Consider the following 24,837-nt stretch of genomic DNA (forward strand, 5'->3'; position numbering starts at 1 on the left):
TTTTAGCCACTGAGGGAGACTTCTTGCCAGTGGTTGCAAGCCCCTGAAATTCTTTCCCCCCTTGGAGCCCTAACCACATGCTAGCCAGGACACGGTGCTTCCTGCCAACACGGTCAGCACTGAACATCGGGCACGTCCTTTTATTGGATTGGGGGCTACCCACATGATGTGGCTGAGTGCGGGAAAGACCCTGATTGCTTGGCATCTGTGGGAGATGGAGGGGACACACACACACACAAATGTAAACCACTGAGAAGAAGTTTGTTGGCCTCTTATGAAAGCATGACCAACAGCCTTGTTGCCATGTGATGAGACGGGGCAGCAGCTAGTGCCAGGCAGCGCAGAAAAAACACTAAGTGTAGAGACAGAGCCACAAACTCTGTGCAGGGGAGGTTTGTAACGGGTAGATGCTCTCACAGTGCTAATAGCAAAGAAAGAAAGAAAATTCTCAGTCTATCATACAAACATGAGCCCACAGCCACAGGCTTCCTAGTCCCGATTTGAAATTCATGGTCTTCTTGTTACCTAATTCCTGCACATCTGAAGAGCAGCAGCCAGAGCAGAGCACTGAGGGGCATTGTAGGTTACATATGGGACACCTCTAGGGGCTAATAAATTTGATTTTAAGTCCTGGCACTTCCACACCTGCCTTTAATCAAACTTTTGAATTCGAGCTTGATGCTATACCCAGCAGGTACTGACGATATTATGATATCAGCATTAGTGCTCCCTAAATCGAGCTAATAGTATTTACAGTGAAAACAGTCGTGGTAATATCGAGCTAACTGCCTTAAATTCAAATTTATTTCACAGTGTAGACACTGCCTCAGTTAACTGACACAGAAATTATCCCTGTGCTGCTACAACATTTTGACCCATCTTTAGGATTTCTGAACAATGCTCTGCTCAGGCATTTGATTGTTTTTCATGCAAATATAATTCTGTATTTGTACAGAGTAATGCATACATATTAATAACAGCTCAAAGAAGCGTTCCGTTTAAATTATGTTACTGAACAATGTGCTTATTCTGGCTAGTGCATATAAAATCACACAGGAAATCTAGGATGCTAAATGTACAATAGTTCTCGTGTTAAATTAGTTTGATGTTTTACTGACACACTAATAATCCTGTATCATCTTTCTTTCTATTTAGGCTTTGTATCCTTTGGTAACATGCCTGCTGTGTGTCAGTCAGAAGCAATTCTTTTTAAACAGATGGCATATTTTTCTCAACAACTGCCTATCCAATCTCAAAGTTAGTATCTTACTTTTGTTTTTAATACTTTGCTAGCTCACTGTACATCACCTGGGTCACCTTTACTTTTATATGATTTAGCCAAATTTTTGAAAATAGCTGACTCTATCCATGCTTTTGTCTCATAGCAGAGTTTTTATGATTTAATTATACGTATTTTTTCAATGAAAAAATATTCCTGTACCCAGTTTAAATTTCTCATATACTTGTTCATGGAGATTTCCTTGAACCAAACAACCCAACTATTGACTATGCAAGTGAGGACAGACTAAATTGTTGGTAAAAGTTGGCCAGGATGGAGTGGAAGAAAAAAATGAAAAAAAGTTATCTTTTAACCTTTTATTTCACTCAGGGTATGTTTACACAGCAATGTTATTCTGAAATAAGATACTCTGGAATAGCTACTTTGAAATAATGCTGCTACACACAAAAATGCATTTCAAAATAACATTTCATTGTTTTGAAATATGTGGTCTGAATACATAGTGCCTGTCTTGAAATAGTGCTCATTGTTATTATTATTTTCAGCCAGTTAAGAAATTAAGAAATGTTTTAATTAATCACCCAATGTGCATGCATAGTAGTTGCTTCTTTAAGAAGATGCTTTTTCTCCATGTGCTATTAAAATTAATATATTTTGTTGAATGGTGCAGCAAATACAAGAGATGTGAAACCTACGTTATTAGTTACTGATATAAAGAAGTAGAGGAAGGACAGTGTCATAGTTAAGACTTATTCCAAAGCCTATTACATTCACGCTGTGTCTACACTTGGGCAAAACTTCAAAGTGGCCATGCTAATGGCCAAATCGGGGAGTATTAATGAGGCGCCGAAATGAATATTCAGTGCCTCATTAGCATGCTGCTGGCTGCAGCACTTCAAAAAACGTTGGCTGATAGCAGTAAGGGAATTTTGACATTTGCAGGGTCCTTTCGAAAAGGACCGCTGTGTAGATGAGCTGCGCATGAGCAACACACAACACTTTTGAATTGCCACAGCCAGCAGCATGCTAATGAGGTGCTGAATATTCATTTCAGCACCTCATCAGTATTCTCCAATTTGACCATTAGAGTGGCTATTTTGAAGTTTTGCCCAAGTGTAGACGTAGCCTCAGTGGGAAACTTTCCATTGCTGTGATCAGGCCATGGGTCTTTCTGTGACTCAGCACTATTAACTGTAAATGGCTTAGTTTACAAACCTTGTGAGAGAAAATTCACTCATACATGTGAGTGTAACCCATACCCCTATGTGCGGTTAACTGTCCCGTTTACTGGTACCTAGAGCACTTCACAGAGAAAGAATGTGTCCTCTGCAGCCTACGTTGAAAACCAGCTGGTCTTCAGCTCAAGCAGTAGAGGCAGCTGTGCTAAGCTCTGGTGGTTCCAGGTTTGAGTCTGCCTGCGGGGCAGTTACATGAGGAGTTCAGATATGATCTATGATTGTGGAGGATCCAATAGAATATAGGTAGTTAGAGAGTAAGGAGAGAGGGGACTGAAGTTGCCCCAGCACTTTGAAGTACCGGTGGGTGACCTGCGGCTAGACGCGTGCTGGTACTTTGAAGTTTAAAACTTCCAAGTTTCTGCGGGGGAAGTTTGCTTAATGAAGTGCTGCCTATGCACAGCAGCACTTCATTAATAACCTCCCAACACCCTAATTACCATCCTTCCTTCGAAGGAAGGTGGTTGTGTAGACACAGCCCTGGGATAGTTTTCCAAAAGGAAGCAGCAATTCTGTTGCTTTGGATCATTTTAAATTTGTATGGGACAAAGTGATAGAAAAGCTCTCTGTGTTTTAACTAATTGCAGTATTGCTTTGATGTCAAATGGTGGTGTTGAAATAGAATAGTCAATAATGAGCTCAAAAATAATTTGTCATCTAAATGTTAATGTGATACAGATTTTTATATTCAACTGTATATTAATTTTAGTTTCTTAAAAGTGATATGGCTCAATAGCACTGCCATTAATTTTTGAGATTTGCTTTCATATAATTTATGCAATTCATCTGTAGTTACTTTGTTTAGTTTCTTTAAGCCATTCTGACATATTTCCAAATGTTTTAAATGTCTTCACTCAAGTCACAATCAGTAAATAATGCTAAATATGTTGTGCATTCTAATACATGACACGTTGCATTAGCAAAGCTATCCTTTCATGCTCACTTGTACTGGTTTGTCAAAGTTCAGACCAATGTCATTTGGCCCATAAATCAGCAGAAAAGGGAGAGAGTCACACAGCAAGAATGAAAAAGCACTTCTATTTTCTAACAGTAAGATACGATAATGGGTGAGAAAGTTTTCAGTAGGCTTTATTTTATACTTTATCTCACCTTAAACATAGCTACTCAGTTTCTGAATGGTAAGTAAGCATTCCAGAAGCAAATATTTTTATGTGGGCCTGTTTTTTGTATTTTTGTTTTTTTTATTGATAGGCCCTTTTAAAAACTTACTACATGGGCACAATTTAGGAGGACATGAAGACATTATCCCCAAAACTGCAATCCCCAAACAGTCATGAAATTTGCCCATGCACATGTCCCACTGGCCTGGCTGGAGCTGCCCTATGAACTATGCCTGTGATCTCATAGGACGGATATTATTGTTTGATTTTTATAGATATATAGCTGTGATGTATGTTACAGTATTACAGACTTCTCCCAACCTGCCAAAATAAAATCCCATCTGCTTCCCTGATAAAACTCCCATTGGCTTCTGTATGGCCAAAACATCAGCCTGGGAGAAGCAGATACAGAATATGATTGTCAAGAAACTAGGGCACTTGCAGACCAGAGGGATAAAAGCAGGCCCACTGACAAGGGGGGAGGGGAAACTGCCTAGGATCCCAGCATTTCAAAGGGCCTTAGAGCTGCTGGCTGCTGTTGAAAATATAAATTGTCCCCAAATCAGGAATTACAAGGACAATTTCTCCACCCTTGATGTTCGCAGGAATGGAACACATCATACTTAATTTGCTTCATTAACTGGTCCTACTAGTGACAGGTAACCCTCTTCTCACTCCCCTCCGCCCCCGCTATATAAACCCTGGATTCCATTTTTCTGCTGCATTCATGTGAGGAAGTATACTTTACCCATGAAAGCACATGACATAATAAATTTGTTAGTCTCTAAGCTGCTACTGGACTGCTTGTTATCTAAGGATATGGGTGACAGATTCCCCTGGTGTAACAGAATCTAGAAGAAGAGTGTATCCAATGTAGCCAGACCCTCTTCTGGTAGAGGTGGAGCTGTAGGACGAACTACAGGTATTCAGGGTCTACTTGCTTAACTTTGGGAATGGGAAGTGGTACAGCAGAGGCAAATAAATGTTACTCGTTTGCTGCAATTTTGCAGGATCAGGGTCAAAGATAAGCTAGATGCTAAAATGTGCCTCAGTCACTTTCTTCCTGCCTAGTTCTGTCCAAATACAGTAAACCCTGGATTTAATGAACTAATGGGGGGAAGGGGTATCTGTTAATGCCAAAAATCCATTGTAGCTGAATGGCTACACTGTATGGTGATGCACTGACCTTCTCAGTTCATCTCTTATTCCTGTCCTTTGCCCCCACTTCCCTTATCTTCTACTGCTCCAGTCTTCCCCTCACTCTTCCATCTCCCTCTCCCAATTAGCAGGAGAGGAGCCGAATGCTGGCCTGGCTCCATCCATCTCCTGCAGCTTTCTGCGCTGTGGCTCCTCCAGCCGCCTGGCTCCGAGCCACCCGTGCGAAGGTAGAGCGTGGCCGCCCCCAGCCTGCCAGCAAGTTTGTCTGGCTACAGGGACCTATGACCATTATTTCAGTCTAAAAGGCTGTGTGATAGAGGCACACAGTGAAGAATCTCAGTTGGCTGTGCCAAGGCTGAAACAACTGGGTAACACACCACATGAAGGGGAAACTGGGGACTTTACTGATTCACACTCTTCAGAAACAAACCAGCACAGATGTTGGCAGCCTAAGTAGTTATCCATTTCCACTGGTCATTATATCCAATTTTGTAATTTGTAAATCTGCACAATATATAATAAATACGATATCAGTGCATAATAGTGAAATAAGATTTGTGTTAACAGAAATACAACAATGTAATTAAAGGTGTTTTTTTGGTTAGATTTGATAGGATTGGTTTCCATAGAGATTCTTAGTTGAACTACCTTTCATCTGTTTTATGCCAATGTAGACACTTAGGCCATCTGAAATCTTGTAATAGTATTTTCAAAAATATATATTTATAAGTACATTTAAAAACTTCTAAGATTAAATTATGTTCTTATATTATGTTAAATGCTGTATAATGATGATGTTATATACTTTTCTGTGAGCAATTACTAGATTTGACCATCAAGCAGCTGTGTGTTTCCACATCTATTTATGATGCTCAGTACCAAAACTATGAGTCTTGGCTTGCACTGTGTGGAGATGCAGACCAAACTTCCTGTCTAGGCTGTGCTTTAAGAAAATACTAGGAAGATTTGTGGAGTTAAGACTTAACTGGCTGAAGTCTACTGTTTGCTTGTGTTTTTCTAGAACAAGGACCCCAAAATGGCTCGAGTTGCACTGGAGTCACTGTACAGACTACTATGGGTTTACATGATTAGAATTAAATGTGAAAGCAATACAGCTACCCAGAGGTAAAGTTTTACCACTGTAATTGTAACCAATCCTCTTTGCTGTGGATGTTTCCATTGTAGAGGTCCAATGGCTCCACTGAGTGCCCTTGACCTAGAAGAGATTCCGCTGTCAAATGTGCACAAGAAAACGTTTTTCCTTTTCTGACATTTAACATTTTTTCTCTTGCTTTTTGAAGTTACTAAAACCAGAATGTAGTCAGAATTAATTTTTGCTTCCGGAAATAGTGGAGATTGAAAGAGAAGTGTGTTATTTGTTGGGCTGCATTCTTGCAGCAAAATAATAAATCAGCAATAACTCAGTCAAATTTACAAATAAAACAATAGAGGTATTTATTACTGTACCTTTTAATTTGGAAAAGCCTTTCTATACTTCAGGCTTTGTAAATGAGATCAAGATTTACAGACAAAGTTTGTGATAATTAAACAAGAAGATGCACCTGCCACTCATCTGCAAGGAAGGGAACTGTGCTGATGCTGCCTTTTTTTTTTCTTAGTCGACTTATAACCATTGTCACAACGCTGTTCCCAAAAGGATCTCGTGGTGTGGTGCCAAGGGATATGCCTCTAAACATCTTTGTGAAAATTATACAGTTCATTGCACAGGTATGGAAAAGAACCAGGTGTCCAAGTAGTGAATAATTTATTTCCTTAATAAATGATTAATGGAAGAATAAATGTGGTATGTGCAGGCCCACACACACACACACACAGAGTCTGTTGATAACCTTATCTTAGGCAGTGGTAAATTGTGGGTGTGGATTAAGCTAAAAATTTAGTGGAGTTGCACTGGTGTAAAACAAGGGATAAAAACAGTATGCAATTGTAATGCACCAGGGACTGACACACACAGTGTTATTTGGAATTAGTGGAAGTTTACCACATAAATTCTCCACTCAGCAATGGAAGGCTAGTCTCCTCTGTGGCTTCAGCTCAGCGAATCATCCCCATTTAGGAAAGCGCTTATATATGTGCTTAAAATTGAGCTAAGTGGCAAAGCGCATAAGCATAAATGTAAATGTTTTTCTGAACTGGGACACCTATGTGTAGACATCTGTTTTATAACATAGAGCATTAGTGCTATAGTTGCTCACATGCAATTTAACTGATTAAAAACCAGTCTTCCAAAGCGACTTGTTTAGTTACGTTAGTGGCCAGTTTTTCAAGTGCTCCATCAATACTCAGCAACTTGCATTTAGATAGGAGCTGGAATAGGAGCCAAGGGTGAAAGTAACTTAAATTTCTTGTGGCTACTGTTGTATTGTCCACCCGGGAGGGTTGGGAGGCTCAAGACAGGTCGTTGGTCAGGGGAGCGGGAGTGTTATGACTTCACCTATAAGATATTAAAGTGTGGGGTGGAAAGCAGGGGGGCTCAGAGCAGGGGATTGGGACATGGGGGGCCTATGGGCAGGGTTCGGCCTGTGCGTGAGTCAGAGTTGGAGTATGAGGAGGGGGTCAGGGAAAAGAGTTGGAGGGTGTGGGGTGCAGGAGTTCAGGCAGTGGGCTGGGAGTGTGGGGGGCTCAGAGCAGGGGGCTGGAGTGTGGAGAGGACTGCGGAGGGTGAGGTAAGGGCATCCCTTAGGGAGATAAGAGCAGCTAAAGCCACCCTTCTTCCCCACCCTGTTCCTACTGACATTGCTTGTTGTTCGCTGTTCCCCTTCTCTCCTGTTCAAGGAGTGAGAGAGGGGCACACAGCCTGGGTCACTCACTTCTCTGCCCCTTCCCCGCGCCAGCCAGGAGGGAAAGGGAAGCAGGTGCACTGTGTCCCTGTGCCTCCCTCTTGCTCCCTGACAGGGATGGAAGGGGAACAGCAAGCAACAAGCAGTGCTGGTGGGAATGGAAGGGGCTTCTGCCCCCTGCCCTCCATAAAGGGTACCCTGGGAGGGGACTTGAGGCTGGGGCAGTCTCGGACCACTGTGGTGGTATTCCCCCAGCCTGCCCCTTTGGCTTTCCTGGCTGCCTGCTGCTTAGTTCAGCAGTCTGCAGGAGAGCCCTAGGAGCCTGGTTGGGAATGCATCATGCCCGCTCCTGCAGCAGAACACCCAGCTGGCTGGCTCCTTCTTGCCTCAGCTGCGTACCAGCGTGCACTGGCTTACTTTCACTGCTGATGAGAACTGAGCTCTACTGAAATCTGAGCTCACTTCTGGGTGCTGTGCACTTTTGAAATCTAGTCCTAAATAAGTTTAAAAATAAATCTTGATGTCATCCTGCTTGCGTATTTCTGTTGCCTTATTTGAAAGAAAGAAAGAAAAAGAATTTTATATGATTTGTAAAAATATATAAATATATTTTTTTCCATTTTAGGAACGTTTAGATTTTGCAATGAAAGAAATTATCTTTGACTTTCTTTGTGTTGGGAAACCAGCAAAAGCTTTCAGTCTCAACCCAGAGGTATGACATATACACACACTTCGTACTGAAATATGTGTATTCTGCTTTGTGGTGTGTTCATTCTTGTGTGGTTGTGCCCTAATCCACTGATGCAGGGAAAATCTTGGAATCGATAAAATAGTAAAGTAAATCAGTGTTTCCAGTGTTTGGATAAAGCCAGTGGAACTGTTACTTTGTTGAACACCTGTCTCCTGCTTTTCTCTGACTGATAGTTATCAAAAGTCAAGTTGAGGAATGGAAAGAAAACTATGATCCACAATGGCTCTTTGTCTTTCTGTCTTTGTTATGTTTAATAACTGATATCTTTAACTTACAAAATGGACTAACCATATTTCAGAACTCAGTATTATCAAAACAGAGTAAAGGTGTAGGAAAAAGTCAAGGAAGATGGAGAGGCAGATTAACAGAAAAGGAAAAGATAAGTAAACTCCACATGAGCATGATGATCAGTGCACTTGGATTAGATCATAGGAGTGTGGCCACAGGAACTGTGCAAGTTTTGTAGTGCCTTCCTAAGAGAGAAATATTGAAACATTAGAAAACTGGTTTAACTATAAATAAAGAAAAATAATCAAAACCTTACTGTTAGGGGCATGCTTCTGTTTTAAATTATGTAAAAATGCTTTGCAAGGGAATGAAAAATAAAAGCAAGCTTTAAATATTTTTCAAGTTTGATCTCAGTAAATAGATCTATTTTATATACAGCCTACTATTAAATTGTCAAATGGCTTCAAAATTGAATGGTTAACTTTATTAATAGACTCTACAAAATATTTAGACAAAAAAAGTGTTAAAATAATCCTCTAACTGTGAGTGCACATAATTGACTAGTTCATGGTTTCCCAAACTGGGGGGCATGAAGAAATTGCAAGGGGGGTACAAGGCTACCCAGGCCCCCCTGCCATCATTCCACCCACCTGAAGAAAGAGTCGGCGTTTGCACCCGGCTCTCAGCCCCTGCCATTTTACATGGGTGACGTCGAGCAGCCTCTGTAACAAGCAGGCAGCCGGTGAAGACCTACATGGAGCTATCTGCCTCCTGCAAAGATGAGTGAGTGGGGGTTGGGGTGGGGGAGGAGGAGGATGGGACTAGATGAGAGGCTGGGGGTGCCTGGTTCAGGTGAGGGGGATGGGGACAGGGTAAGACTGGGGGTCTGGTGGTGCCTGTGTCTGTGGGATGGGCGGGGCTCATGTGGGCAGCTCACAGGGCTTGTGGGGCTCGGGTGGCCAGCCAGCTTGTGGGACTCGCAGTGCTTGGGCAGCTGGCCCTGGCATCTTAGGTTCAGGTGGCTCGTGCTAGTGGCTGGCCCAGGCAGCTTGGGGCTAGAGTGGCTTGGGCTGGCAGGTAGGTGTGTGGCCCCAGCAGTGTGGAACTTGGGCCACTCAGGATGGCAGGTGGGCAACTGGCCCTGGCAGCATGGGGCTTGGGTGGGCAGCTTGGGCAAGTGACTGGTGGGCGGGCAGCTTGTCCTGGCAGTGTGGGGTTCAGGCAGCCAGTGGGTGGGCATGCGGCTGGCCCAGGCAGATGGTGGGCAGGTGGGTGGCTTGCCCCGGCGGTGCAGGTCTCAGGCGGACAGCTCTGGCAGCGCGGGTCTCAGACGGGCAGGGGGCTGTCACAGTCAGCTCTGGCGGCTGGCATGGGGCTCAAGTAGCTGGCCAGCTGTGGCTGCACCAAGCACCTGCGAGGGGCCAAGAAAAACTGTTTGTGCTTATTTTTAATTTTAAATAACATATTTATATTGAATTTTTGTCTTTATTTTAAATTACAAATTGAATTTTTTGTTCAAAGGAGGGTTGAATGATGATAAAGAAGAGGCGGGGGGGCATGAGGGTTTCTCAAAAGTCAAAAGGGGGGTGTGGTGCCGAAAAGTTTGGGAACCACTGGACTAGTCACACAAGTCTTCCACTTTCATTTAACAGTGCAAATAGAAAAGAAGCAGAAGAGTTGGGTGGGCATTGTTCACCAAGTTTTAGTCTGGTTTCCCACATTCTTTGAACTTAGAAGGAGTCTGAAGAGCCCTGCAACAAGCTACATTTAACTTGTTTACGTCCTAATGCTCCATCCCTGTGTGGCTGTGCTAGTCTCCTCACAGAGCATTGTCACAGCAAACTCTGTGTATCCTATAAATGCATTCTTAAAGATCTGGCAACGCCTACACCATAGTCCATTCTAGTGCCAAAGTTGAGTATTTGGTGCAGATACATCTCCCTGAAGTATGCAGATCATTGAGCTCTGCCAGGGTGTTCCTTGTCTTGTATCCAGTTTTGACCCTGAATACCGTTACTAATTCCTTATGTAAAATTATCAGTCTTATGGACTTTTGCAATGTAGTTTGCCAACATGTTTTTTTTCCATATTGCCATCTAAGAAAACAGCTGATGGGGCCGTATAACATTAGTAAACTCCAGTTAAAAGCATGCTGATGTAAGAAACACAGACCCACATTATTTATCCTGTAAATAAAATTAGGTGCTACTGTTTTGAAATGAATTATTGATGGGAAAGTGAGGGGATTTGAATGAATTTTGATTGTTTTTTCCTTGCAGGGCAGATGTGCATACTAAGCTCTAAATCTTTGTAGACAGTTTTTTGTGGAGTAGACCCTTGTATTAAAAATAGCAAAGAATGTAGCCAGCCAAGCCTCTGGGATTGGTAAACACAACCATAAAACATCAGAATACTGCCTTGAACTAGTTGTTTTATATAATTATTTGGGAGAGAAGTCCTGTTAAGCTAAGTATATTTAACCATAATGAAGTGTTAAGTTTAATTTTGATTGCTCAAATTAATTTATTTTATTTTAGCCTTATTTAATACAATCTATGATGCATTCTACAAAATATAGTTGAATTGTTATATCACAGTTTTTTCGTAATTGCCTCAGCTGAATGAAGTTTGCGTTACAGACATAGATCTATGTGCTAACATTTTAATGTGCTTGTGTTTTATTCTGTGCACATTTTGCAGAGGGAAATATTTCTGTAATTTAATGTATTAAGATTTGGTATAGCAAAATGTTGTTTCTAAGATATTTGATTTTTAAAATGTGAGTGGTTTATGCTATTCATTCACATTTTGAACATTACAGAGAATGAACATTGGTCTGAGAGCTTTCTTGGTGATTGCTGATAGCTTGCAGCAAAAAGATGGAGAACCTCCAATGCCGGTTACTGGAGCTGTCCTTCCCTCTGGAAACACTCTAAGGGTGAAGAAAACCTACTTAAGCAAAACTCTCACAGAGGAGGAAGCTAAAATGATTGGTCAGTACAGGCGTGTGATAATGTGCAAAGTTAAAATGATCTAGAATGACCAGTGTACAAGACTCCTAACTGAACATGTAGAAAATCTTGGTATAGTTAAGTATGTAATTGTATTTTCAATTATCATGCATTTTTAGTGAAATACATTATTTGGACTGATTAATTCTATTTTCTTAAATTTAAGCTTCTTGGAATTTATTTCATGATTCACTGAATAAAAATACTCATGAACTGTTGTGTTGGGGACCCCGATAGTGAGAGTCACTTAATGGGATGGACATATATGTAGGTAAATAGATAAATCTTCTGAGTGTTGAATATTTGTTCATGTTTATTCAGCCTCCCCACTAGTAATTGAATTACAGTGTTTGTACTCAGTTTTTCCACCAGTTAGAGAAATACCAGGAGTATCTATATTTTAAGTACTGGAAGAAAGTTTTAGATGCATTTAATGCCCAGTCTTGCAATCACTGCCAGGCATTAGTTGCTTAATATTGTAACTAATCATATTTGCTACTTATGTTAGTAAGCTCTGCATCTAATATTAAGAGTCTTCAGGTTTGAATTCTTGTTATTCATTTATTTCTTGTTACAATAGTTATACAGAGAAATATGTAGTACATGGTTTAAACAGTCTGGTTTTCACTGAGGCTGCATTCATTACTTTTCTTATAAACAGATTTTAACTCTGAAATGAAATGGAGGTCAGTTATTCAGGTTTGATGTAATATAAATTTATGGTAGATTACTTATTCGTTTCCTGCACTACCATGGGATTTAGAACATATGAAGAAATTGACTGCTGAGGTCACTTCAGAATTCTGAAACTGTGCTGGCTTTATCTGCTAAAAAGAGAAATGTTAGAGAAAAACAATAAGAAATAGCTATTGATTGGTGATTATTTAGCTAACGTTTCCTTGGGATTCTTTGAAAAGCTCAGCTAATATGATAAAAGTAGGAAGTGTTTTACATTTTTCATTATCTAAATTATCTGTTTTCAGTTTACTAGTGTATCACAGTATGAAAATAATATTGTATTTAATAGAAAACAGCATGACCTAGTTTTTCATATCAAGAGAACGTGTGAAAGCAAGTTCAAATCCAATTTTTTGTGTTAATTTTAAGAGTAGCTGCTGGCTGCAAGCCTTTATTTTTGTCAATTTTTTAAGCTCTCAAAATCTCAGAGGGTGGCTAAATTTATAAAAATAACTTTTCTGGATGTGGATGAGAATTACACAGAATTCATTTTCCATTTAACCGGCAGATTTCAGTTTCTACGGTTATGTCTACACTAGAGGGTTTTGTCAACAAAACTGGCATTTTGTCAACAAAACCCAGGGAACATCCAGATTCCCAAGGTGTCTGTTAACAGTAAATTAATGGAATGCAGCACTTTTGTCGACAGCTTTCTGCTGCTCCCTTCATGAGGCAGAAAGCGTCTGTTGACAGAGATCTGTCAACAGAATACCAGTCTGGAAGTTCTGGGGGGCCCCTCTGTCAACAGACAGGGCTTCCACAACACCGGGCAGCCCCGTCTGCTGTATTTCCAGTTGTCCATTTTGTTAAGAGAGCGGCCAGGCAGTCTGACCACTCTCTGCTGAGAGGAGTGTTGTCGGAAGATATCTTCGAACAAAACCTACTGTCAACAAATCACTGTAATCTAGTCATAGCCCATGGTACTGTATTAGTACTTTTCTCCACAACTTATCCAAATCACTGGGACTATTCTCAGAGTAAGGTACTACTCACCATGATAAAGGGTGGCTGATCTGGCTGTGAATCAGGTAGTAGTTAATGCAATAGGTTACATCTGGGGTGAGCAAACCTTTTACATCGGGCCCCACTTTTCATCCCTGCAATTAGCTGCAAAAGCTGTCTAATGTAATCCAAGCCAACGGAAATTTCAGCTATGTTTATGTGAAAAACTCTCTTGGCATGTGTAAGAAAACAAATACTTAGAATGTAAAATATTTATTAATCAGTATATAAATGTGAACATGCATACATAAAAACAGTCACATGGTTCAGTATTTTTAATGAGATGAATGAGCCTGAAACCCAGCAGTCTTTATGAAATTTCACACCTCACTTTGCATTCCCCTGGATTACAGCTGGGTTAAAATTTACTTTGTATTTTTACTTCTAGTAACACTGCTGGTAAGAAGCTTTCTCCTCTTCAAAATGCCTGAACCCTTATTAATATTATGTTTTTCCTTAAAAATAAAATATATATTTTATAGGTATGTCATTGTATTATTCTCAAGTAAGAAAAGCTGTGGACAACATCCTAAGACATCTTGATAAGGAAGTTGGACGATGTATGATGTTAACTAACATACAGATGTTAAACAAAGAACCTGAAGACATGATCACGTGAGTGTGAAATGAAAGTAAAGCAAAATCCTATAACTCAAAATGAGCTTCTGTTTTATTTTTCCAACCATTCTCAAGTTCTTTCTTAGCTGTCATAGAAATGGAGTGTAACAAGAACAGTTTAATATATACTTAGGGCCTTTTGCTAAATTCACAATTTGTGGGTATATAGCTGGAATAGTCAGCGATGTATCCCCTCTCTTAGTCAGAAAATATAGCTGATTTTATGGATTTCAATATTTATTTTAATGCATGTGGTAGTTTGGTGAATTGCATTACTCCCCCCAAAAGCAGCCAAAATTACCTCAGAATTTTAGGAATGGGAAGGTAGTTTAAAAACACAAATGTCCACAATGCAAGGTCTATCAGCAGAGTATGCAAGGGAATGACTCAGACCACAGTTGCTAAATTTATCTGCCATCTGTCAAATTGAACAGGGTGGCAGTACATTTTGAGATCTACAGTTAATAGTAAGGAAGTTTTGATATTTCCCTTCAATGTCCTTGACTACAGCCAAAATCAAACCTTCATTATAATTCCAAAGCATCTTCTGATGGTCTCAAAATTAAGAGGGTTAAAAGGCATGTATCTTCATTGGCGCATTGATAAGTACATCCGATATGAGTCATTGAACAAGTTTCTTGTTGAGTGTTTCGAGGAAGAAGGATTTTTAGTAGGTACAGAAAATCTGAAATGTCCTATGATGAAGGAAGCAGAGTGGCCTCTTGCAGAGAGCTGCCTTTGTGGAAAGAGGAACCAGATCAGTGGACAGAAGTTGCCTTTACTTGCTGCAGGAGAGACAGAAGGATTTGTTGTATGATAAGAGAGCCAACCCTGTGAGGGAGTCTTGCTCCTTGTATCAAATGAGGCCATTGGAGAGATAATAGCAGTAGAGAGGCAGCTAAACTGTTGTCAGATGAAATGGTTTGCCTATCAGCAGTACAGAGAATACTCAATCAGTTCCACTAATCCGCTGAAATCCAGCTGTTGTTACAACTGTGAATAATCTGTGTGTTGTAATTTTCCTCAATCCTCCTTTGTTGGTTTCCATTGCTCTGTTAGTCTAACTTAGATTGTAAGCTCTTTGGAGCAGGAACCATGTCATCATTTATTTTTATTAAATGTCACGTGCACCAGTGTTACTATGTAAATCATAATAATAGTATTTCAGCATCAGAGTATCAGGCTTGGTATGTTTCTTCATACAACGATTGCCACAATGCTCTTCAGTATTCTCAGCCATTTCAGAACATTTTGAATGTCCAAATTCATTAGGAAAAATTAAAGGTTTTGATACACACCTTTCTTCTAGTCCAGGCAGATGAACCATGTCTCTTGTTAAGAATAAAAAAAAGGCAGATGGTGTTTGCCTCCCCACCATGCTATTCATGGGAGCCCTATGGATGCTTTCTCAGCTCCTTTAAATTCTTGACTAGTCCATTTTATCTGATCACCATATCCCTGTCCAGTGGAGAACCTATACTGGACATCTGACATAGGGAGAGGTCAGTAATTAGCTTGGCTGCCTCCTCGCTGTACTTAGCTGGCTTCCCAAACATTTACTGAGGTCTTCTTTAATGTCAGCCAAAAACAGATCAGCTCCCCAGTCAGATAGGTGGACCCCATCTTCCCTGAATAACGCGGGTACCCTGTAAAGTATGCACACATGAGAAATTACAACAACCCCCTCCCCTGATTACATATGAACATGACCACATCCCTCTTCATGTTTCCTAGCCATGTAGGTCTGCTCTACATCCTAGCCTTGTTCATTACTGTACACCCTGCATCAGTCCAAATAATTTTACTCCTGGGAACATTTCTAGGATCCATACCAAGTCCCTCTTGTTTCAAAGCATCAAGTCTACCCCTTTGCATTTTTACAAATTATTAAAAAATGAATCACATCTGGTGCCAGCTCCTGGGTCACCAGAGTATAACGGGCATGTGCTGGTGCTGTGTCATGCCCCTCCTGCCCTGATACCTCCAGATTGTTTTATGTCTGAGGCCCAGTTGTGAACCTTCTGTCAATCCAGAAGTCTTGCTGGGGATCGTATACGGAATATTGTGCCCACGGATCTGCACCACAGAATGCCTGACTCATCTGCAATTGTCTGAAATGGAATCACAAACAAAATTATTCCTGATTGTCAACCTGGGGTTTCACATGCATCCAGGATGCCTTAGAATGACAACACCCAATGCCTTGACCTCCAGATCCATTTCACCATTGTTGTAGCCACCCTGATCCAGAGTGTATGGGAACCAGATTTATGAGCTGGAAACCAAGTTGTCAGCCCCCATCTTAAAACTGTAACAAACTCATACATTGTGAGGGAGCTTTCATTACTGTGACTAAAGAAGGCCCATCCTTAAATGACATGTATGCCTTCCTACCCCTTTCGTGGGCAGACTTTCACCTCAGCACCTTCCTGTAGAATAATAGATTGACGTCAGCCTCCCACGTCTGTCTTTGACGTCCTCAGTGTTTAAACAAATGATCATCCTGGTGTAAATCCCTCAATTTCCAAGACCTTCTCATGATGCAGGTACTAATTTGCTGATCTTCAAAGCTCCCCCAAAATTCTACCAGGAATGCCTCCCAGGCCAACATTTTTTTCAGGTGCCAGAACTGGAAAGGAGGAGGGATAGTTCAGTGGTTTGAGCATTGGCCTGCTAACCCAGCGTTGTGAGCTCAATCCTTGAAGGGGCACTTTAGGAATCTCGGGCAAATAGACCAAGAGAGAGATGGTGCTTGGTCCTGCCAAGGGGGTAGGGTACTGGACTCAATGACCAACTGAGGTCCTTTCCAGCCCTATGAGATGTTTATCTCCATATATTATATTACCTCAAAAGGTCATCAAGTCCAGTCCCCTGCACTTTACAGCAGGAGATACATCATCCCTGATAAATTTCTTCTTAAGCCTAACCTGTCCCAAACCCTCAAAAAGCCCCTTCAAGGATTGAGCTCACAACCCTGGGTTTACAAGGCTAATGCTCTAACCACTAAGCTATCACCTCATCCCGAAGCTTGACCACTTCCACACTGAGATAATGGGATGAGGAATTTGTACCAAATCCTAAACATATTAACAGTTTTGGGGCAGTGTGTGTTAGTCTTTAGGGCCAGTGCTTCGTGACCACCCCACAACAAACCTCCCAGCTGAAATCCCACCACAAGCATCTCGGTAACCATTCATCCTACTGAGAAATGTAAGTCTCAACAGCGAAGTGGAGATTGTCAACAGCTCCAGCCCTGGGTTGCCAATGACACCAGGTCCTGAAGTACCTGGTCTTCCAGAATTGGCCAAAACAGAACAAAGTCATTAAAATGTCTCTTGCAGTTCCTAAATGTTGTGGAACCTTCCATTTTTAGAGCCCCAGAAATCTGTGGATATCTGCTTTGTATTTGCAGATTGTGGATTTTATACCATAACCCTGCAAATCTGGGGGGGATATCCACTTGGATCCTTGGACATTCACATCCATGGACCATATTTGCAGATTCAGGATAAGATGCAAATACAAATTTTGCAGCTATGCAGGGGTCTTCCAATCTCTACACAATGTCCAAAGCATATGCCTAAATTTCATATACACATTTTTATTATTACTGTAAGATTTCTGTAGATTTTAAAAAGTCCCTTTCTGCTTTAATTTCCCACCCCTGCATGCAAACGTTGTCCTTCCAAATGAAGACAGGTGCAAGCAACTTCATTCAGAATTCATAACATAGGCTTCTGAATCAAAGAGATCACTAAAGAGTCAGCTGCTCCTTCATAAAAACTTGCATGTTGTGTCCACAAAACCCTCAGGAACCCAGATGAGGTCTGAATATGAAGTCTTGTCAAATTTGAAACCTCCCACTGGAGTGCTCTTGACAGTTGCTAAACTTCTGTAATGACTTGAAGACACAATATTTATAAATATTTTCACATCTGCCATTGGTTTCTTCTTGAACTGTTCACAAGCTGCACTTAACACAATAGCCCTAGTGATAGGTAACAAAGAATTGTGTGCTAATTCAGTATCTAATCCTGGATCTCATTTATCTGCCTAGAAGCTCTCCAAATTTTGTCTTGTAGTGGTATCAGTATTAAAAAAGTACTAGGACGGATCACAGGGATTAGATTGTTGTTAAATTCAAAATGATCATTTAGAGATAATAGCTATGTCTAGCTTGTACACAGTGCTTTTCATTAGTGGATCTCAGTGTGCTTCACAAGCAAATTCAAATCTTCCTCATAACGAGAATCTCTCTTCAATTAAAATACACTTTAAGATACAACTATGGTGAATTAACTCATCATGGCTACATCTACACGACTGTGATCTTTCAAAAGCAGGTCTTCCAGAAGATCTCTTAAAAAAAAAAAATTCTTTCAAATGAGCGTGTCCACATACAAAAAAACAGATCTTAAAAATCAATCTGCTCTTTCGATAGACAGCGTCCACACATTCCCCATTCTTTCAAAAGAACGGGCCAGAGATCGAAAAATCCAGCGCCATGAGGACTGCTTTTTTCAAAAAAGGGCCACCAGGGCATCTACACACATTTTTTTTGAAAGACTCCTTGGAAAAAGGTGGTCTTCCTCACCTGAGAGAGAAAGAGGGCAGCCAGAGGAAATGCTGCATTCTTTCAGTTTAATATTAAAAGAATGCATTTTGCTTGTAGGCTGTGCAGGATTTTTTGAAAGAGCCCCAGCTTTTTTGGAAAAACTCACTAGTGTAGACATAGCCCATGAGAAATAATATTCATAGTACAATGTAAGTGTAGAACACTGAATATTCTTTTGGATTTGTTATATTTTTGATAGTCCAAATTGTAGCTTATGACTACAGGAAAATGTACTGAGAAGTGATGGCCACCATGCAGGGCCACAGTTTCTTCTTCTTCTCCTTCTTCTTCTTCTTCTTCTTCTTTCATTAAATTCACATATATTTATTATAATAAGAAAAAGCTGTGTTTGTACCTGTTACCATAATAATTTCAAGAGTGCATTAAGACTGTGATGTGCGCTAGTCTTAAGTTTTTCTAAATTCATGCCATTTGTTTTACTTCTCATAAGAATAAGATATTCACATGTGATACACCATATAGTCTAGAGTGGGTACTGGACTGGAACTTGAGAGATCTGGGTTTTATAGCTTTGGGGAAGTCTCATCACTTCTCTGTGCCTTTGTTTCCTTGCCCATCCTTTGTCACTTCGACTGTAAGATCTTCAAGAGAATGTCTCTTCCTAACTACATGTTTTTGCAGACCACGTAGCACAGCAAAGCTCTGATCTTGTTTTGTGTGTCTGGGTGCTACTGCAATACAAATAATTTCTTGTACGAAGGACTATGCCTGTTACGTATTGCACTTTGTTTAGTTTATGTATATAGCTTGCTATTGCCAGATAACGAAATAGCAGAGTATCTGGGTAAAAATATTAATATTAATGATCATGTTTTGGAGAATATACTCTACTTCTGCATTTTCACAGAAATATTTGTAATGACCATAAGACATGGCACAGCTAGAAGCCAGGCTTTTGATAATATCTGTCATTAAGATGGTCATTGGTTGAAACATAACATGCTTTCAGGAAATTTCAAGATTTTGGGACTAGTCCTTGGTTCTGACAGAGCTTTGTGCTCACCCAATCCATACAGCTGCCTGGAAGCAGTTTGGCTCTTGCACAATTTAGAATCACTATAATTTGAGCTAGCTGATAAACAGCTTCGAAGGAGTTATTACATCAGCTGTTGATTAGCAGAGGTTCTCTGGCCACACCCATCCACGGGCTGTGCCACCAGCCCACTTCCAAATCACTACATGGTCTGTGGGTGTGGTGAGGCATCCTCCATGCCAGTGTCATATGAAGGTTCAGAACCTGGTGCTTTAATCTGTGCATTATATTGGCCTTGTTGGATACTGTACTGTGGCTACGAGTTGGATATTTGTGTACAGAAAGTGCACAAAAATAAGCAAATATTTTAGTAGTTGTGATTTTTCCAAGGACCCTGTAAATATCATGTTTCAAAGAACAGCTAAAATCAGTATTTTAGAGAAGTTTCTTTATTGTTATATTGTTAGCACTTAGACTTTTTGCCAAGACCCTTACCAATGGTCTCACACTCAAATACATTTTTTAGAAGTTTTATATCCTTTTCATAATAGGCAATAATTTTTAAACATGTTTATTTCTAAAGTTTAGTTGGCTTCTAGTGATCCATAAACTGTTTCAAATTTTCAGGGGTGAGAGAAAACCAAAAATCGATCTTTTCAGAACATGTGTTGCTGCTATTCCTCGATTGCTTCCTGATGGAATGTCAAAACTCGAGCTGATCGACTTGTTGGCAAGGTAAGTGTGTGAACACTGAAAGGATTGATCGACAGGAATAGGGTGAAACTGAGTATTAGTCTGTATCATTTCTTATATACACCTACATGTTCAAAATAATTTGTTATTAAACCTTAAGACTCGAGTGACCCTGAGCGTCATTATTACAGAGGAGGCACTCTACCTAAAATCCAAAGTGTGATACAGAAACAAATGTGTTGCCTTGAGATGTTTTTCATGCTATGGATCAGCACATAGATTTGCCGCCCCACTCCAGAGTAACACTGAAAACAAATTACTTTTAGTATTATGAAGTATAATTCACACTATTTTTACCATAAACAGTATGTTAAAGTTTTGGGACTGATTCTGTTCAGTGTCTTCGTCAATGATATGGATAATGTCATAGAGTGTATACTTAGAAAGATTGTGCTTTCCAAGGGATGATCTAGACAGTGATTTTTTCCTACAGAGAGTGCAGGATCCTTTCTGGTTCTAGTATTCTATAATTCTAAGCTCCATAATACATTACAGTGTTTTCTCACTTAAGGTTCAGGGCTCATCACATTTTGCAACTAAAATCTATACCAACATGTGAAGTTTTGTGGATTCAGCCTTCAATAACTACAATCCTTTTGAAAAGAGCAGTACAGCATCCTGGGTCACCTTTCAATAACATTCTGTGTGAGCTCTGATATTTGGATAAAAAGCTATTAATGTGTTTTCCTTTCTTCAGATTAAACATCTCTGTCTTAACAGATTCTTTTGCCACATTTTAGTTGGAATTTTTCTCTATAGAACAGATGTGTCTTTTGGCAAATCCCAAAAAGGATCTGTAATTCAAAAGCTAGGTTTTCTTCCAAGACGGCTACATTCGAATTATGAACTGCAAAGCAGATGTTAAGCTCAAGTTCTGCCTTTTGCTGTGCACTGGGATCGATTCATTACAAATCCCCAAGGAAGTTTTAAATGGAAGGGTCTAAAGTGCAAACAAATGAATATTTACTGACTTACTCTGGTGATCTTTCTTGCTCAACAAGAATTGTGAGAAAATAATGTACTTACTACTGTGAATATACTACATGATGACTTGTCCTCTATTTTGTGACAGTAACAGAGCTATGGTTTAAGGCTAGTTTTAACTCTAATCTTGCTTGATAATGTTGTCCAGTGCATTTTAACAGGAAATTGCACTTGAAGGCAGTTTTAGACTGTATTTTGTTTTTCATTACCACCATGTGTCACTTAGGAAGAGTAAATTCAAGAATGACTCAGTTGTAATCTCAGTTTATTGCTTTGTTTTGTGAACTGTTGTGTTCAGAGTGCCCTCCTGTAGTGCCAGAGAAATTCAGTGATTCTCAATTTGTGAAGAATTTCATGTGGATCTGTCACAGGTTATATCTCTAGATCTGAGGATGGACACATCTCTCATCCCAGATTGTCTTTCCCTGATAGTAAGCTTTGCTGTAGCTCTATAGGTTGTAGGCCACTGACTATAGGTCTAAGGGAGGCAGTCCTCTCCCTTCTGGGCATAGCAGAAATTCAGAATATAAAAGGCAAACAAAATTATCATGCAGTCTGCAAAACAGTCTGGGCTCACCCTTACTGTCACTGTTGAAGTGGAAGGTCAGTTGTCTCTGAAGGAGGAATTGGGTCCATACTCCCCTGTGTGTTTCAAGGGCCCAGTCTCTAATAAAGGAAAAATGAATTAAACCCTCTATGTTTCTAGAGGGTCCATGCAGCAGAGGATCTTAGCAGTTTTCCTGGATAAGCAGCCCCTGTTCTACCCTCTGCTCTCCTTTCCCCTGTATGCCACTCAAGAGGCCTGCTGACAGGGGAATGCAAAGGGAGCACATGACCCCAGGCCTGCTGTTTCGCAGCAGTGGCAGCCAGAGCTGTGGGCCCCTTTGAAATGCTGTAGCAGCATTGCTCCAGCTGGGCATGGCTGTCGGGGACTGGGGAGGGTGCAGCTCTGAGGTTCAGGCGGCACTGAGAGTTGGCTGCTCTTGGTCCCACCACTTCTGGTTTTGGTCCTGCCCCCCAACGGGCATGGAGATGGACTCCCCTCCCACTTCACCCTGCAGCATTTGTCAGCAACATTGCCGCCTAATATTGGCCTTGTCAGGCCTCCTGGGTACTTAGAGGAACTCTTTTACGCATTGCTGACTAGAGTAGGAACCTGTCCCACCACAGCACCCTGAAGCAGTCCAATTTGTAGTCATGTTCTCTGTTGATAAAGTTCCATGGCAATTGGGCTTTCCTTACATAGAATAAAGTAATCTTTGACTCTCCTATGAAAAATGTTCAGACTCCTTGTTGGTGTCAATTAGCTTCTCCACACACTGGACCAAATTTTTCTTTCGACTACACCACATAGAACAATTTTAATGGAAAAGAATTTGGCTTACTTAATTTGATTGGGTTCTATCTAGATTACTTCCTATTTATTCTCAAATACATCTTCATGGCTAACTGGTGGATAGTGACAGAGAGATAGCTGTGTTAGTCTGTATTCTATCAAAACAAAGAAGCAGTCATGTAGCACTTTAAAGACTAACAAGATAATTTATTAGGCGATGAGCTTCCATGGGACAGACCCACTTCTTCAGATCATAGTCACACCAGCGCAGACTCTGGTATGGCTAAGATCTGAAGAAGTGGGTCTGTCCCACGAAAGCTCATCGCCTAATAAATTATTTTGTTAATCTTTAAAGTGCCACATGACTGCTTATATGTGTAACTGTTGTGTGACAGCTAAATTTATTTGGGAATTTGCTTGATTAATTGGAAAGTGTAACCCATCCACAAACATTACCAACTTTTGGTTAATGAAGATTTAAAATGGAAGTAACACATTTAGAAGTTTTCTGAGCATACTGATCTTTAAGGCCATGGCTATACTGCCCCTCCCTTTCAGAATGTGGCTGATTAGAAATGTGCAAATGTGGCCAATCAGAAATGCAAATGAGGTGCATATTTAAATATCTTTCACTTCATTTGCATACTCACACAGGATTTCAATTCCAGAAGAGCTGATTTCAAAAGCCGAAAGGGGAAGTTACCATATTTCAGCTAGTTTGAAACATGCTCTTGAAAGTGAAGAAATAGATTGCTTGTAAAGCTGCTCTATAGTACCTTGTGGGACTGGAGCAGGTATGTCTTTTGCAGGCCTGCCGATAGGGGTGAGTTGGGGAATGGGGACAGTTGCCTCCAGGCTCAGCATTTCAAAGGGGTCTGGAGCTCCAGCCACCACTGTTGCCAAAGTACCAGTGGCAGCTGGAGTGCCATGCCCCTTCAAATTGCTGCAGTGCGCTGTGTCACCTCTGTATGAGGCTCTGAGGGACTGTGAGGGAGCCCCATGGCTGACTGCCCTAAGCCCCTCCCCTTCTACCTGTGGCCCCGCCCTTCCAGTACCTGGGAGCCAGGTCCCCTCCCACCTGGGCCCTCAGCGGCTCTCAGCACTGCTGATATTTTGGCTCTATTTGTGTATTTATGACCTGATATAGCAAACATTTCTATAAAATGTTCGCGGTGGTGGTTGTGATCAATAACAATAAAAGCTTGAACAGTTTTATAAAATTTTACAGTAACTTTGGGAAATTTCTGCCAGTTTTATTGTTTATATTCATTTATACTTTTCTCGCTTACACCAGTTAATGGTGCTTACACTTTTAGTATCACTTTTATTTTAAAATGCAGACTCTCTATCCACATGGATGATGAACTTCGACACATTGCACAAAATTCTCTTCAGGGTCTACTGGTTGACTTTGTTGACTGGCGAGAGGATGTGCTCTTTGGTTTTACTAACTTTCTGCTACGCGAAGTGAATGATATGCATCACACGCTTCTTGATACTTCCCTCAAGTTGCTGCTACAGTTGCTTACACAGTGGAAACTTGTAATACACACTCCAGGAAAAGCCAGTGAACAGACAAAAAGCAGATCATCTGAGGTATCAATAAAAGAGACCTACATTCTAATAGTTGTACCGATTCTGTTTAATGTATATGTTATTTACTCAGATTGTGCCCACCAGAATTTACTGCTGTCGGACTTTTTTCTATAAAACAATTAGATCAGCTCTCACATAGAAGTCTAGAAATGTAGGGAAGACCTGAAGGTACCCAAAGAGATTATTTTCTAGTCCATCCACTCATGTTGAAGAGAATTAAGTGTGCCTGGAACAGTTGTTGCCCTCTGTAGCATAGTCCATGTCATTGTGCAGGTTGAACCTCTCTAATCTGGCACTCTTGAATCTGGCAACATCCGTAATCTGGCATGGTTTTAGTCAGCTGAACAACCACTTATCACAGGTGTGGCCAAGTTTTCTGTGGTGCCATAGAGTTTGTTTACAGCCACCTGTCATAGCTCTCTGTTTTCTGTGCTATTACTTAACCCTAAATGTCCTCTAAGAGCCCAGTAAGCAGTGGAAGTGTTGGTAATGCTGCTGGACAATATTGACATCCCAGGGTTTGGCAAATTCTTTTATCTGGCACTAGTCAGGTCTCAAGGGTGCTGGCCTTGAGAGGTTGAATCTGTAGTGCAGGAATGTAGGAGAATGCAGGTCAAACAAAAATAGGCTCCTCAACAAAAACACATAGAAAGGCC

The 24,837-nt window shown here is 40.7% G+C and overlaps 1 protein-coding gene across 10 annotated transcripts in view; it reads left to right on the forward strand.

Moving 5' to 3' along the window:
* FRY (FRY microtubule binding protein) overlaps window positions 1-24,837 on the forward strand; it is a 308,821-nt gene that overhangs the window by 111,331 nt on the left and 172,653 nt on the right. For all 10 annotated transcript variants that reach the window (XM_074986277.1, XM_074986272.1, XM_074986262.1 and 7 more), the window contains exons 11-18: window positions 1,156-1,257; window positions 5,776-5,879; window positions 6,374-6,482; window positions 8,181-8,267; window positions 11,356-11,527; window positions 13,768-13,900; window positions 20,140-20,247; window positions 23,926-24,181. In XM_074986277.1, the coding sequence (XP_074842378.1) occupies window positions 1,156-1,257; window positions 5,776-5,879; window positions 6,374-6,482; window positions 8,181-8,267; window positions 11,356-11,527; window positions 13,768-13,900; window positions 20,140-20,247; window positions 23,926-24,181 (1,071 nt within the window). The remainder of the gene's footprint in view (window positions 1-1,155; window positions 1,258-5,775; window positions 5,880-6,373; window positions 6,483-8,180; window positions 8,268-11,355; window positions 11,528-13,767; window positions 13,901-20,139; window positions 20,248-23,925; window positions 24,182-24,837) is intronic.

This window comes from Carettochelys insculpta, chromosome 1, assembly GCF_033958435.1.
Source record: "Carettochelys insculpta isolate YL-2023 chromosome 1, ASM3395843v1, whole genome shotgun sequence".
Classification (NCBI taxonomy): Eukaryota; Metazoa; Chordata; order Testudines; family Carettochelyidae; genus Carettochelys; species Carettochelys insculpta.